This window comes from Schistocerca piceifrons, chromosome 4, assembly GCF_021461385.2.
Source record: "Schistocerca piceifrons isolate TAMUIC-IGC-003096 chromosome 4, iqSchPice1.1, whole genome shotgun sequence".
NCBI classification, from domain to species: domain Eukaryota; kingdom Metazoa; phylum Arthropoda; class Insecta; order Orthoptera; family Acrididae; genus Schistocerca; species Schistocerca piceifrons.
In genome coordinates this window covers 158,128,192-158,143,489 of record NC_060141.1, presented here as the reverse complement: position 1 = coordinate 158,143,489, position 15,298 = coordinate 158,128,192, and the positions used below count along the sequence as shown (strand labels likewise).

Sequence of the window (15,298 nt, the reverse complement as noted above, 5' to 3'; positions counted from 1 at the left end):
AAATAGTTGAATCTTCCATAAAAATGTATGTCTGGAGCAAGCCATTTTAGGGATGATTGTAAATCAAAATAGGGTATCAAGTTGTGTGAAATTTAGTGCTATAGAAAGATGTTAAAAAAAAAAAAGGTGAGCTACTTGAAGAGATTTGGAAGAGTAGGGAAAAAAGTGGTCTATGTGAAGCCCATATCAAAACAAGTTAATTGAACATTTGTTATAAAAATCCAGGAAATTCACAAATGGTTAATTGGATACTAGGTAGGTTATTTGTGTAATTATGGTAGGGAGAAATAGGAACTGGCATCAAACTAGTCTAAAGACTGAAAACCAAAGCAAGGTCTTGTGCCCCTTGAGTGATGCAGTAACTAATGACAGGGGCTTGAAGCTGAGAGGATGGACCCATACTTAGAAACTTATACTTAGAAATTTCAACAGAGAACACATTAAGAAATGTATGATATGTTGTGTGTCAGAATATTTTGTAATAGTTACATAACAGAGCACAGGAATCCTCTGGGATTCACAGATTTTTAGAACTTTTGACTCAGTTTTCATAAAATCTATACAAAGAGCTCTTTAGAAACAAGGCATTGCTTCATCCTGTTTTGGTTCACCAAAAAATATACACAGTCTACTTTAAACATCATCAGCGTAGTGAGTACCTGACAGATGAAAGCAGTCAGGGAGATTCCATGTGCCCAAAACTTTCTTCAGAAGCCATAGAGGATGGTTTCTGGTCCTTAAACTGTGAAAAAGAAATATATGTTAAATGAATATACCTGAACCACCTTCATTTTTCTGACATCATAGAACTGTTTGCTCTTGTTGTTGGTAAAATTAAAAAGTGATTTAAAGGATGTGAAATTAGGCTTGAAAATTGAGGTTCATAAGGCTAAGAAAATGTATGTTGAAAACAGAACTGTAAAAATTAACGATAAAGTCATTAAACAATTTGATGAGGTTTTTTGATAGGACATTTGAAGATAACTGGACATAGAGCAGAAGAAATTAGCAGAAGAGTAAATGTGGCCTTGGAGTGTTTGTGGTAAACTAAATAGTTCTCAAAAACAAAGTTTGTTATGTCTGAAATGGACAAATGGCAGTGTTACATGGTCTTGCAGTGCAAAAAACTGAGAATCTCTCAGTGAGAAATGGAGAGATAGATGTTTAGAATTAAGAGGAGGAACAGGAATCCAAATATATTGATAATAGAATGAGCTGAAATGGAAGACTCAATTGTTGTGACTATAACTCTTCCACCTGGTGTGCAAGATGTATGAGACAGGGGAAATACCCTTACACTTGAAGAAGGGTATAACAATTCAAATACCAAAGATAGCATGTACTGACAGGTGTGTGAATTACTGAACTATCAGTTTAATTAGTCATGGTTGCAAAATATGAACACGAATTCTATACAGACAAATGGAAAAGCTGTTAGAAGCTGACCTCAGGGGAAGATCAGTTTGGGTTCTGTAGAAAAGTAGGAACACAGGAGGCAATACTGACCCTACAACTTGTCTTAGAAGAGATGTTAAGGAAAGGCAAACCTACATTTATAGCTTTTATAGACTTAGAGAAAGCTTTTGACAATGTTAGCTGGAATACTCTTTCAACTTCTGAAGGGGCAGGGGTAAAATATAGGGAGTGAAAGACTATTTACAATTTGTACAGGAACCAGATTGCAATTATAAGAGTTGAGGGGCACAGAAGGGAAGCAGTGGTTGAGAACAGAGTGAGACAGGGTTGTAGCCTGTCCCTGATGTTATTAGATCTGTATATTGAGCAAGTAGTAAAGGAAACAAACAAACAAACAAAAATTTGGAGTAGGAATTAAAATCCAGGGAGAAGAAATAAAAACGTTGAGTTTTGCTGATGACATTGTAATTCTGTCAGACAGTGAAGGATTTGGATGAGCAGTTGAACAGAATGTACAGTGTCCTGAAAGGAGGATATAAGATGAACAGCAACAAAAGCAAAATGAGGATAATGGGATGTAGTTGAATTAAATCAGGTGATGCTGAGGGAATCAGTTTAGGAAATGAGACAATTAAAGTAGTAGATGAGTTTTGCTATTTGGCCAATAAAATAACTGACAATGATTGAAGCAGAGGATGTAAAATGTAGACTGGTGAAGGCAAGGAAAGTGTCAGGAAGGCTTTCCCGAAAGTACTTGTTTGGAGTGTAGCCATGTATGGAAATGAAACATGGACGATAAATAATTAAGACAAGAAGAGAATTGAAATGTGGTTGCTACAGAAGAATGCTGAAGATTAGTTGGATAGATCACGTAACTAATGAGGTACTGAATAGAATTGGGGAGAAGAGGAATTTGCGGCACAATTACTAGAAGAAGGGATCGGTTGGTAGGACACGTTGTGAAGCATCAAGGGGTCACCAATTTAATATTGGGGGAAGCATGCAGGGTAAAAATCGTAGAGGAAGACCAAGAGATGAATATACTAAGCAGCTTCAGAAGGATGTAGGTTGCGGTACTTACTCAGAATGAAGAGGCTTGCGCAGGATAGAGTAGCATGGAGAGTTGCATCATACCAGTCTTTGGACTGAAGACCACAACAAACAACAAAATGTAATGAAAGTGAGGTGGACGGGATGTATAGCCAGGCAGGCAGGTGTACAATCTGCCAATGAAGTACTCCATAGGATTGCAAGAGATAAGAAATGATAGAGGAGCCAACATACTGGAAAATGACTGATATTAGAAAACATGTGGTGAATGTATATGACATAATACAGTGATTCAGCGAGTCTGATGGAGGCCTTTATTTAACAGTAAATGACAAATGGGTGGTACAGTGACAGTGATGAAGATGAGATTGATAAACTGGGAAATAAATGATGCAGTATGGTTCATCCAAGGACGACATACAATCATTTAAGCGTGGTGGGTGGTTGTGGGGGGTTAGAGGTGGGAGGGGCAGAGGGCAGCAAAAATTGTTGATAAAAATAAATGTACTCATTAAAATTAATTTTATAGTGTGTTTAAGATATTAATTATTAATGACTTCAGTTATCAGTAATGAGGTTTTTTCTTAAAATATTTAGTGATCATTAAGTGGTTCTTTTTCAGATTTCAGAGCAGGAGGGAAAGATCTGGATAAGTGCTGGTGCAAGTTATGCTCTCACATCTCTTATTCCTGATAAGAAACGTGTATCAGAAGCAACACCTATTGCACTCATGAAAGCTATCAAGAATAATGTTGAAATCCAAGGTACTTCCGTACTGTATTTAGTCTGCACATTACCTGTGTGCTTGCAGTTTTATAATATTGTGTTTGAAATAGTATAGCTTGAGGAATTATTGTCTAGTTGTCTACTCGGACAAAGAGAAAGTATATAGAATTAATGAGATGATAAATATTTATGCAAGCTGCTTCAAACCTGTCCTGTGGAACAATTGCAGTTGTGGTTGGAGTTGAGACACACACACACACACACACACACACACACACACACACACACACACACACACACACACCACTTATTATGCATAAACCAAGAAACTGAATGAAGCCCTTAACTGCACTAATTATATATCATCAATAAGAATGACTTTCATAGATAGCCTGCTGCCAATCTGACATGGCTGAAATCTATGCCATGCACTCTTCCAATCACAACACATAACTTGGTGTGAATCTCTTCACCATTTATTCATGCCATTTGACAAAGCTGTATGTATTATTTGGAAACATTTGTATACATAACTTGGTCTCTGTTTACACACCAAAAATAATGCATGCATAGCAGTTTCGGTTTGGCCATTTAACTATCAACAGGCTGGTTTGGTTTCTTAGACTTCAGGTAACAATAAAGGAAACAATTCAGTGACATTGCACAACTACGTTATTATTATTACTATACACATAATAGACCCTGTGTGGATAATGTGAAGCATCTACAGTTCAGAGGTTAACGTGAAATAGAGTAATTACACCCAGAATGAGATTTTCACTCTGCAGCGGAGTGTGCGCTGTTATGAAACTTCCTGGCAGATTAAAACTCGGTCGGGCACACAGTTTTAATCTGCCAGGAAGTTTGAGTAATTATACTTGCTAAGAAGATATAAAGTTCTCATTACAGAAGTGTAATGGCTGATCACAATAGAAAAAGGTTTTATTATTACAAACCTTGGCATTAAGTATTTGATTTCACCTCTGATACTGGTTGAAGAACAATAATTAAAGTTCTTTTATTTGTAGAATACTCTCATACTAATTTAGTGCATGCAGAATAAACTTAACATTAGTTTATAATCATGATACCTTTTGATTAACATGTGTTATTTTAGCTTATTTTTATGTCTGAAATATTTGTAATTTTCTTCCTTCTGCACTCAGAGTGTAAGAATGATTCAGACATTTAAATTGGGAGATGCGATGACCATATTGATGATGATGGTGATGATTCACAATACATCTACAAGGAAAAATCCACACTGTGCATATTTATGAACATAAACTGATCAAAAATTTAAAAAAATTAATAGCAAAAAATGAGCCCTTTCAAAGGAGTAAAATACTGTTGTGTTTGACGTTATTTGGTACTTAGAAAGAAAAGCTACCTAACGACTCCACGCTCTGCTCTGAGGTTGCTCTTTTTGCTGAACAAGTCCATGCTAGCTAATCCGCAACATTTGCAATGTTGTGATATGAAGATTATTGGCAGAAATTGTTGTGACTTGGCAAGACAGCCAAGCCATTATGAGGTAGCCGAAAGGCACGCGTTTAAGCTCACGCAGGCTGGCGTGAGGTCTGGAACAGTTAAAGAAGTTGAGTCTAGTAAAAAAAGTACATAGCTTCTGGAATACTTAACTTTAATCCATAATTGGTGAACATCGGTCTGACGGTACATGCATCACAAGATAAATAGCAAATGATAATGGCGCCTTGCTAGGTCGTAGCAAATGACGTAGCTGAAGGCTATGCTAACTATCGTCTCGGCAAATGAGAACGTAATTTGTCAGTGAACCATCGCTAGCAAAGTTGGCTGTACAACTGGGGCGAGTGCTAGGACGTCTCTCTAGACCTGCCGTGTGGCGGCGCTCGGTCTGCAATCACTGATAGTGGCAACACGCGGGTCCGACGTATACTACCGGACCGCGGCCGATTTAAAGGCTACCACCTAGCAAGTGTGGTGTCTGGTGGTGACACCACAGAAATTGTTAGAAGCCAGTTGGAGGCAGTGCAGGAACTTGAAGTAGTGTACATATCCCAGTCCAGTGATCAGCTGTTAGAATCTTTCAGAAAGTAGTTGGATTGCTACAGGGCTTTTAATTACTGAATTTGGAGTGTGTTTCGCAGGTCAAAGCAAGGTTTGTGACCCTCATATTGACCAGTTTTAAAGTTGTGGTAGTGCAAAGAATTAATTTGGGTCCACTAATATTTCCAGTTAGATTGACAGAGCATTACATCACTTAGTTTGTCTCGCACATCAAATATCACCAAGAGTCTGTGGCTCTGGCTGTGATAATATGTGTGATTTTGTGCAATGCTATGGAAATAAGGAATATTTCATGATTGTTGCACTTAAGAAAGTTTTGCAAGAAGAAAACAGTATGAAGACAAGCACTGCAGACATCCAGAAACGCCTTCTCACACAGGAGCAAAAAACCATCTGCATGAATGTGTGTCAGGACTTGAAAAACAGAGATTGCACATGATCCAAACTTCTTGAACAAAGTCATTACAGGTGATGAGAGTTGGTGTTACGGGTATGACCCAGAAACCAAGCAAGCGTCAAGCCAGTGGAGGACTCCCAACTCTCCCAGACCAAAAAAAGGCAAGGCAAGTGAGGTCAAATGTGAAGACAATGATCATTGACTTTTTGATGTTCGTGGAATTGTGCATTTGGAATTCGTACCCCCTGGCCAGATTGTTAACCAGCACTTTTACTTGGATGTTTTAAGATGTCTGTAAGAGGATATGAGGAGGAAACGCCCAGAACTTTGGCAATCAGGTGACTGGTTTCTGCATCATGACAACGCTCCAGCACACACGGCCACTATTTGGCATCTCAGAGATGGTCTGTCGTTCCCCATGCTCCGTATTCACTGGACCTAGCCCCGTGTGACTTTTTCCTATTTCCATGAATGAAAAAAATGCTAAAAGGGGAGCGTTATGACGATGTGGAGGTGGCAAAAACAGCTTTGCAAAGGGCACTGGACAATATCAAACTTTAAGAGTTCCAAACATGCTTCCAACAGTGGGAAAAGAGACTTGACAAGTTCATCGCATGTAGTGGAGAGTATTTTGAAGGTGACTGAAGTAATTTTGTAAAAAGGTTCATCAATAAATTTCTTATGACAACAATACGGTGTCTTTTGGGCCCCTCCTTGTATATCACAAATGGCTTCACTGCTCACTCATTTATAGCAGAGTGGACAGTGGTCTGGAATGTGAGTGGTTCAGGAACAGCTAAGAACATGTATGACTAATGCATCATTAGGAGCTCCATGTAAATGGAAAGAGGCAGCTGGCAATCCACAACTCAGATACTGGGTATGGATCTAGTCTTATAGTTACATGTGGTTAACTTAATTCTCTAATGGTGAGTAGGATCAATATCTTCACATACATAGGACTCGTAGAACTTCACATTGTACACTCAACATCTAACCTGCGTCACACAAAAGCTTTATAAAACTGGATTATGTATGTTCGATCTACTCCTCAAGAACAGTGACTAAGCCAATTCAAGTTGCTTTGTGGCTTGAGGGACCTAGTTTTTAAATCCATTAATGTGGAAAAGGAACAGCAAATTGCAAACCATCCACAAATTAATGTAGGGAAAACAGTTCTGATTCCCACAAACTCTGTTACAACCATAGAGCCAAATTCTAACAAAATACAAAACAGTAGAACAATCCAATGTAATTCTTGTCATCTCCAAGAACATACAAAAATTACTTTATTGACATGCAGCTTATCTAAAGTGTCACTAGTTTTGTCAGCAGGAAAACCTTACAATCCCCCCTCTAAATCCCATATTTGGCCATCCTGACAATCATCAATATCAAAATTTTCCTGAGGAATAAACATGAAAATACAATATAAGAATTAACAATTGATATAAGAATGAAATACACTGATTTGAGAATTTAAATAGATAGTAACTCATGAAAATACGATACACACACACATTATATAATAAATGTATGACACTTATTGTGAAGCGCAGTTGTAATTTTACAATTAATATAACACCCTTGTATCCCCTAACTTGATAAACTTTCATATAGTAATCATCTAAGGACATGAGTAGATAAATGAAAAAAATAAAATATAAGCATTTATCAGGTTTCGAACATGGGGTGCAAAAGTGAGAGGCCATGATGCTAGCCACTGTATCTCCAGCTGAGCTGAGTTTATCGACCTCTAAAAGACCTCTAAATTACGTCAAAAACTTGGATGATCGTTTTCTCAGAAATCGTGTATCTACAGATGAGCAAAACATGTGTTTGTTTATTTCGACTCCCCTTCACACTGAACAAAGTTCCTGGGAAATATGGTTATGGCACCTGTTGTGTTTTTCTCATAAGAACAAAAGTAAAAGACTACAAATGTTAAATTAATTAATTTACCATTAGTTTCAAGCTGACGTGGTAGAAGGGGCAGTGTCATAATGAGTCAATCTGAAAGTGGCAGCTATGGAATCCTGGGAGATAAGCAGAGCAAGAAACTGACAAGTTATTGCATATACTACAAAACCACGTACCAATGTGGACCAAGAAACATATATTTTCAATGTAATGTGGCTGCTTGACAAATAAGGCATATGGGATCAATTTGAGGAGCCAAACTTTGAAATTTTTGTTATGGAAAAGTAGACTGTCTCAGACTTTTCTGAGAATTTATGATACTCACTCCAGTGGCCAAGGCAGAACTAACAATTAGTCTTGCTGTGGCTATGGGAGTGTGCATTTGGGTGGTTGTATGTGCGTGTACTATTGCTGGAAAAAGAGGTAGTGCTAGAAAGCTAGTGTGAATGCTGTTTTCTGTTGTGTGTTACTGTGCTCCATGGATGAAATTGATTGATTGTACCAAAGGTAGTGGCAAACATGCACTGTAGGTTGTAGTTAGGTTTCTTGTAGAAGTTATATGTTGATGGAATGGTACTTTGGATGTTCCATGAGGAGAAAAAGCTTTGTAAATTAACATTATCCATATTCTCCGTTAAATGTGCCCAATTAGTGAAGAGAGAACTGTCTAATCACCATCTAAAAAATTTATTGAAAATAATGTTAGCTAAATCTATTGTTTGTCATAGTGCTTTAAGTTTGTGTGGTTGATGAGCCTGTTTGATTCTGATTTTGAGATGCTGCTTGTGCAGGTATGATTAATGCTCACATAAGAGATGCTGCAGCACTTTGTTGCTATTTTGCATGGCTGGAGAAAGAGGTAGTGAAAGGCACAGTATCTGAAGTGTCTGGAGCTAGCAGACTTGAAGAATTTAGAAGGTATGTCACACTAGCAGAAGAGTTTTTTTTTGTTTTGATAATATGTGGATATAATTACTAGAAATCTATTTTTCAGGGAACAAGAGAATTTTGTTGGCCCAAGTTTTGAAACAATTTCATCGTCTGGTCCAAATGGAGCCATTATTCACTACACACCTTCACCAGAAAGCGACAGACTCTTAACTGTTGATGAACTGTACCTGTGTGATTCTGGTGGACAGTACAAGTGAGGTTAATCTTCAGCTTCATTATAGATCAACTTTTTATAGAATTGTTTTACTTGCCACGAAGTTTCATAATGATCATGTGACAAAAATAATTGTTTGCTGACACTCTGTCTTTGAAAACTGTATACTTAAAATTCTTTTCATTCTCCTCCTGTTCTTGCTTCTCTTTTGAGTGATCAAATTCAAGTATTCCTACAGAATTAAGTCACAGTATAGTCACTTAAATATCATTAAATTTTTATTTTCCATACTAATGGTGGTTTTATTTGATAAAACTATATTTTGGCTTTATCATGTGTGTAATTTAACAAGTGGCAGATGCTGTAATAGTGTTTTCTTTGGTGATATTTGTGTACAGAAAATGTTACATGCGTAGATATATGAACAGTTTTCCATAAGAAAGCAATTAACACTGATAGCTTGAAATGTTGTAGTTTGTCTCAAACAAAGCACAATAATGAGGCAGTAGTAAGAAAAGAAAGAGAGAGAATTTTTAATATACAAATGAGATATATTGCTGACAGAAAAAAGAAATAAATGAAACTAAATCAAAGTAGGTTTTTAAACTAGTCAATCATATGGGAAAAATATAAGGACAGTTTGAAAATTTGAAGAGATGTAGATTCTGCAGAACAAGATTCCAGCTATGGAATTTTCTCGCTATAGTGAAATAAACCTCTTCAGGGACATACTTTGAAATTCCAGAGCATATCAATTAACAGGGTGCTGTGTGTTGTAAAGATATGCCATATCTACCTCTCAGTTTGTTCTTACCACAATTTTCATGGCAAACTTAGTAATGTAGAATTCTGATATTCAGTAAATTGACTATTGTATTTTATCTTCAAAGCTGCCAGATAGTAGCTATGGATAAGAGAAAGGAGGCCCAATTTCATTTTTGGATGTACAGGTGCTTCCAAAACCCGGTGGAACTTTGGGGCACGAAGTCTACAGAAAGCCCACTCACAGAGACAGATGTTTTCACAGAAATTCCTATCACCATCCCTGGTAGAAAAGGAAAGTGACCAAAACATTGATGGACTGGCTTAAAAGAATCTGTGAGCCACATTCCTTGGGGGATGAACTTGATCTTTCAAGAATAGATAGCATCAGTAGAGCACTCAGATGACATGGTATTGTCACAGTGGTTGAACCAACAGGAAAGTGTACAAATATTTGAACACTGCAAAGAACTTATACCTGCCACTTGCCACAGCAGGAGTATATAAGATCGCATGCAATCAAGTGTACATAAAAACCACCAAGAGAAGCATTAACATCCACCTTAAGGAAAATGAGCAGTTGTCATCCAGGCAACACACACAAATCAGCAGTAGCAGATCATGCAATAGGATCGAGAGCCACCAAAAATTCATTTCTCAGATGCTATCATTTTATCAAGATCCAATCATTACAATGCTAAGATGCAAAGAGGAGCCATAGAAGTTCAAAAGAACAGAATTAACTCCAACAAAAAATAGTAATATTGAAATTAAAAAGGTGATGGGCCTTAGTGTTAAATGAAGAAAACAGTGCCAACTCTTCAGCACTACAAGCTCCATAAAACATCCAAGTGACTGCGATCTGAGGCAGTGATTTGATAATGTCACACGAACTGACATTTGCTTGGGTACTTGCAAACGGTTCGGCATGCTGAGCTTGTAACAGCTTTCTGAGTTGCAATTTAAGATTAAAGAGGACCACTCACCATTAAGCGAAAGTGTTGAGTTGTCGATAGGCACCCACACATAAAAGAAAGAAAACTTGCTAACTTTCAGTGTTATCCTTTGATGAGCTCATCTATGTGCCTATTGACAAATCACTGCTTCCACTTTTCAGTGAGTGGTCTCCTTTAATCCTAAATCATTTACGTTTTATAAGATCTTTCCTACAACAAATTATCAAATATAGTAAAACTTGCTCAAAATCGAATCACATGGGGCTAAAATAATTTTCCAGATTGGACAGGTTTCGGGATTACATACGACTTATTAGGCTACATAAAATTTTCAGATATCATGCAAAAAAATATGAACTTATAATTATGTACGTATTCACACTCTTGCACAGATGATGTTCATTTACTGTACATTGTACAGTAGAACACTAAACTATTACACTAACTGATAAATAATACAGAATTTTTACTCCAAATTTGTTTGTCATACGTATATACATATTATTACTGTATTTGTTTGCTTTGAATTTCACATGCTTTGCCACATGTCAAGGAAGGAAACCTGTTTGAATTTCCTGTTCAAAATTATTTTTTCTGCACACTATTTTGAAAGTTCCAACAACTTGGGAAAATTTGTGTGTGCTGCAAATTGCATAACATTGTTTATGCATAGCTTCTTCAGGCCTATTAATTTTTCAGGCCATCATGTTGCTCCTCTTTTTCTTCCTTTGTTTCTTCCTGATCATCTGGGTTGCAGACTTCTATTAAATCTGTAGCTGAAGTAAAAGTGGACTGAGTTGAAAGAAAGTCATCACTTCGAATATAGTCATTTGCACTATATGAAATGTTTTGTATTTTAATAATTCAGCAATTGCTGCTGCATTTTCTTGAGTTTCGATGGCCATCAGAAACGTCTTGTTCTTGACCTCCAAACCCCACTTTGTTGAAGCACTTGGTAACAGTTTTGGGCTTTATTTCCCATACTGACAAGCCAATCCACTTTATTGCATCCAAGACGGAAACTGACTGTGCAAGTGCACTTTTAGCTTCTTCAACACTGAGAATGAGAGACTGCTTCAATATGTGCTTCTAATGTGACTTGGATATGTAAATAACCCCTTGGTCCATGGGAGGTTGGTTGAACTGGACAGGAATCCAGTTGGTTTCACATTTGATAACTTGACTTTTGGATTGTAGGTCACATTGTCTAGGAAAACTTGGTAATTTCGTATTTTTGTTTTGACAGTGAAAGAGCTCAGCCATTCTTCCATAAGACCACTCACCATCCATGTCTGTTTGTTGCTCCACCATGTGACTAGAAGCTAACTGTCATGTTTTTGAAACAACATGGTTTTGCCGCCTTTCTGATCACCAGTGGCTTCTCCATTTCACATAACATGTTTCCACAAGGCACTACAGTGAGTCTTTCCTTGCACATTCTTCCGCCAGTGCAATTTCTACCTTGAATATCTAGAGATTTTGAAGGCAGTGTGCAATAAAACAGTCTTGTTTCATTGGCACTGAACACGTCTTTTGGGTCATAATTCGCATTTGGTTTGTACAGTATTGTCTTCCATCCTCTTGCTACACTTTCCGGAACATCCGTAGCTTGATCAGAAGTGGAAGTTGACTCTAGCAAGTACGTTGTTGTTGTCTGCCTCACTATAGAAATTATGGTTTGCATTTTACTTTTTCGCACAGCTTCTGTTTCCACCAAGTAACTGTTAATAAAAACATTACACAGTGGCTTCATAGCGGTTACCAGTTTTCAGTCGCAAAGTTGTGCATCATGCACTTCTGTCAGCCTCATACCGTTCACCTGGACCCAGAACTTTATCTTCTTCATGATCCACTCACTGTAGTGGAGACATATTGATTCTTAGGACCGGTTTTTGACACTTGATTGACTTGGCTTCCTCATTTTTGTCAGCTTAAGCCGAAGTGCTGGCAGCACGTCAATGCCCTCTGTTGCCTGAGCAACACAAATTGGGGTGCAGATAGCTCTATGCTGTTGCAGCTCTACAGAGCCCTTGTCCAATCCCAAATTGACTATGGGAGTGTGGTTTGTGGTTCGGCAGTGCCCTCAGCGTTGCATTTACTGTACCCTGTGCACCACTGCGGGGTTCGACTAGTGACAGGAGCTTTTAGGATGAGTCCGGTGACCAGTGTACTGCTGGAGGCTGGGGTCCCTCCATTGCAAATCAGATGCGCACAACTGCTCACCAGTTACGTAGCACACATTCGTAGTTCTCCTGAGCATCCGAATTACCGTCTCCTTTTCCCGCCCGCAGCTGTCCATCTCCCGCATCGGCGACCCAGGTCAGGGCTAATGATTGCGGTTCGCGTGCAGTCCCCTCTGTGCGAGCTGGAGTCCTTGTCTTCACCACCTCGACTTGTGGTCCATTCATGTACACCTCAGCCCCAACTTCGTCTGGACCTTTCACACAGTCCTAGGGACTCCGTTAACCCTGTGGCTCTCTGCTGTCACTTCCTCTCGATTCTTCACGTTTTCCGAGGCTCTGAAGTGATTTAAACCAATGGCTCGATGGCTGATGGTCGCGTTGGCTTTGCCTATGTTCACGGCAGCCATATTGAACAGCATTCCTTACCCAATGGATGCAGTGTATTCCCTGCGGAGCTGGTGGCCATTTCTGGTGCACTTCAGTATCTCTGTTCATGCCCTGGGGAGTCTTTTCTTTTTATGTACTGACTCCTTGAGCATCCTGAAAACTTTCGACCAGTGCTACCCTCGTCATCCTTTGGTGGTGTCCACCCAGGAATCCATCAATACCCTGGAACGGTCAGTCATTAAGTGGTGTTCGTCTGGACCCCTGGTCATATCGGAATCCCAGGAAATTAACTTGCTGACAGGCTGGCCAAACAGGCTACATGGAAACCACTTCTGGAGATGGGCATTCCTGCAACTGACCTGTGTTCGTTTTTACGCTGCAAGGTTTTTCAACTCTGGGAGGCGGAATGGCAAAATCTCAGTACACACAACAAACTGTGAGCCATTAAGGGGACCTTGAATGTGTGGAAGTCCTCAATGAGGGCCTCTTGCAGGGGCTCCGTGGTTCTCTTCCGGCTCCGCATTGCTTGTGTCTGGGTGACCCACAGCTGCCTCCTGCACTGTGAAGACCTGCCTGAGTGTTGGTGCAGTGCCCTGTTGACAGTGGTCCGTATTCTTCTGCTCTGTCCTCCTTTGGCTGCCCTGTGACTTCATCTTCGATTGCTAGACTCTTTATCATTGATTTTAGCAGACAACACTTCATGGCTGATTTAGTTTTACGTTTCATCTGTGAGGGTGGGTTTTCTCATTCAATCTGAGTTTTAGCGCACATCCTTTGTCCCTCTATGTCCTCCACCCTATTGCTTTTAGGGTGGAGGTTTTAATGTGTTGCAGGGTGGCTGGCTGGCTTTTCTTTTTTATTTTATTTCGTGGTCGGCCAGCCACTGTAATCTGCTTCCTTGTTTTACTCTCTTCTAACTGTTTCTGGCATTTCTCTGTTTTCTTGTCCTTTTGTTCCTTTTAGTGTTAGATACCTTTCCTTTGTTCTTGTGGTCTTTCCTTTCTTTCTGTTTTGTGTTATATGTCTTGTCTTGTTTTATTCTCACACTTGTGACATTGTTTTATTAGGAACAAGGTACCAGTGACCTAGTAGTTTCATCCCTTCCCCCCCTCTTTTAAACCAACAAACCAACGAGCAACCTTAGCTTCCCCACACACTGCATCCCACATGAGGAGGTGCTTAGCTTTTAAACTGTCCCACTATCCTGTGGATACCTTAAACTCCACAGTTCCAAGCCCTTTAGCGACTTTTGGAGCCTCGCACTGCAATATGCGTCCAGACAAAGTTAAGTTTTTTACTTGTACTCTTACTAACCATTCCCATACTATCTTGTTAATTTCCTATCTTCTTTACCTTTATTTTGATTTGCCTGTTTTCTTTAATCCATTCATCCTGTATCTTATCCTTTTTCCAAAAGTATCATAAATTTATTTTTTTTTCTCATCGCATTTGAAGTGCACCATTATTTTGCGCTCAGAGAGTTTGTCGTTCTCATTCGGCTTGATTACCTTAATCTTTTTATTTAGTGTTACCAACATGTACTTTTTATTCAACATCATTTTCTCACTTAAAAGTGTAGATGTAAAAATTAGAAGAGGAAAACTTTTTAAGATCTGGGACACTAAAACAATCCCAGAAAACTGGAAGATTACCTTAATTCGCCCACTTCGTAAAAATGGGGACTAGATGCTTATCAACAATTGCAGAGTATTTTTGTTTCCACCCTTAGAATACAAAATCTTATTGAAAGCCACTCTGAACAAATTAAATCCTTCGTTAAATAAACAAATTGGAAAGTATTAAGCATGATTTACAATTAGCAAAAAATTAGATATATGAAAATATCAAATATTGGTTTTAAAGGCATATGATTCAATAGACAGGCTCTCTCCTCGAAACTGTGAAGGAATTTGCTGTAGATGGGAAAACTCTGGAAATAACTAAACACTATTTTACACACACAGTATTTAAAATTAAATTTCTTTTGACAACATCCAGTCCACTCCCGATTGCATCGGAAATCAAGCAAGGAGGCTTTTTGTCACCTTTATTATTAAATTGTGTTCTGGGAAGGTTGTAAATGAATGGAAAATAGGGTAAGAGAAACAGAATGTGAATAACTAAATAAAGCGTGGCAGATTGGAAGATCCAATAAATTGCTTGGCTTTTACAGACAATCTGTAATAATAGATGGAACCTAGAGCATGCAAAGCAAGTACTAGAACTACAGAAGAAAAAGACAGCTGAAGAGGCAGGTCTGCAAATATCTTTTGAAAAGACTGAATATGTGGTCAGTGAAAGTAATTCAGCAAGAATTTTAAAAACAAAGTATGGCAACAAAAACAAA

The 15,298-nt window shown here is 38.5% G+C and overlaps 1 protein-coding gene across 5 annotated transcripts in view; it reads left to right on the top strand.

The window, feature by feature from the left end:
• LOC124794679 (xaa-Pro aminopeptidase 1) overlaps window positions 1-15,298 on the top strand; it is a 142,475-nt gene that overhangs the window by 97,450 nt on the left and 29,727 nt on the right. For all 5 annotated transcript variants that reach the window (XM_047258220.1, XM_047258218.1, XM_047258221.1 and 2 more), the window contains exons 7-9: window positions 3,089-3,230; window positions 8,350-8,476; window positions 8,553-8,702. In XM_047258220.1, the coding sequence (XP_047114176.1) occupies window positions 3,089-3,230; window positions 8,350-8,476; window positions 8,553-8,702 (419 nt within the window). The remainder of the gene's footprint in view (window positions 1-3,088; window positions 3,231-8,349; window positions 8,477-8,552; window positions 8,703-15,298) is intronic.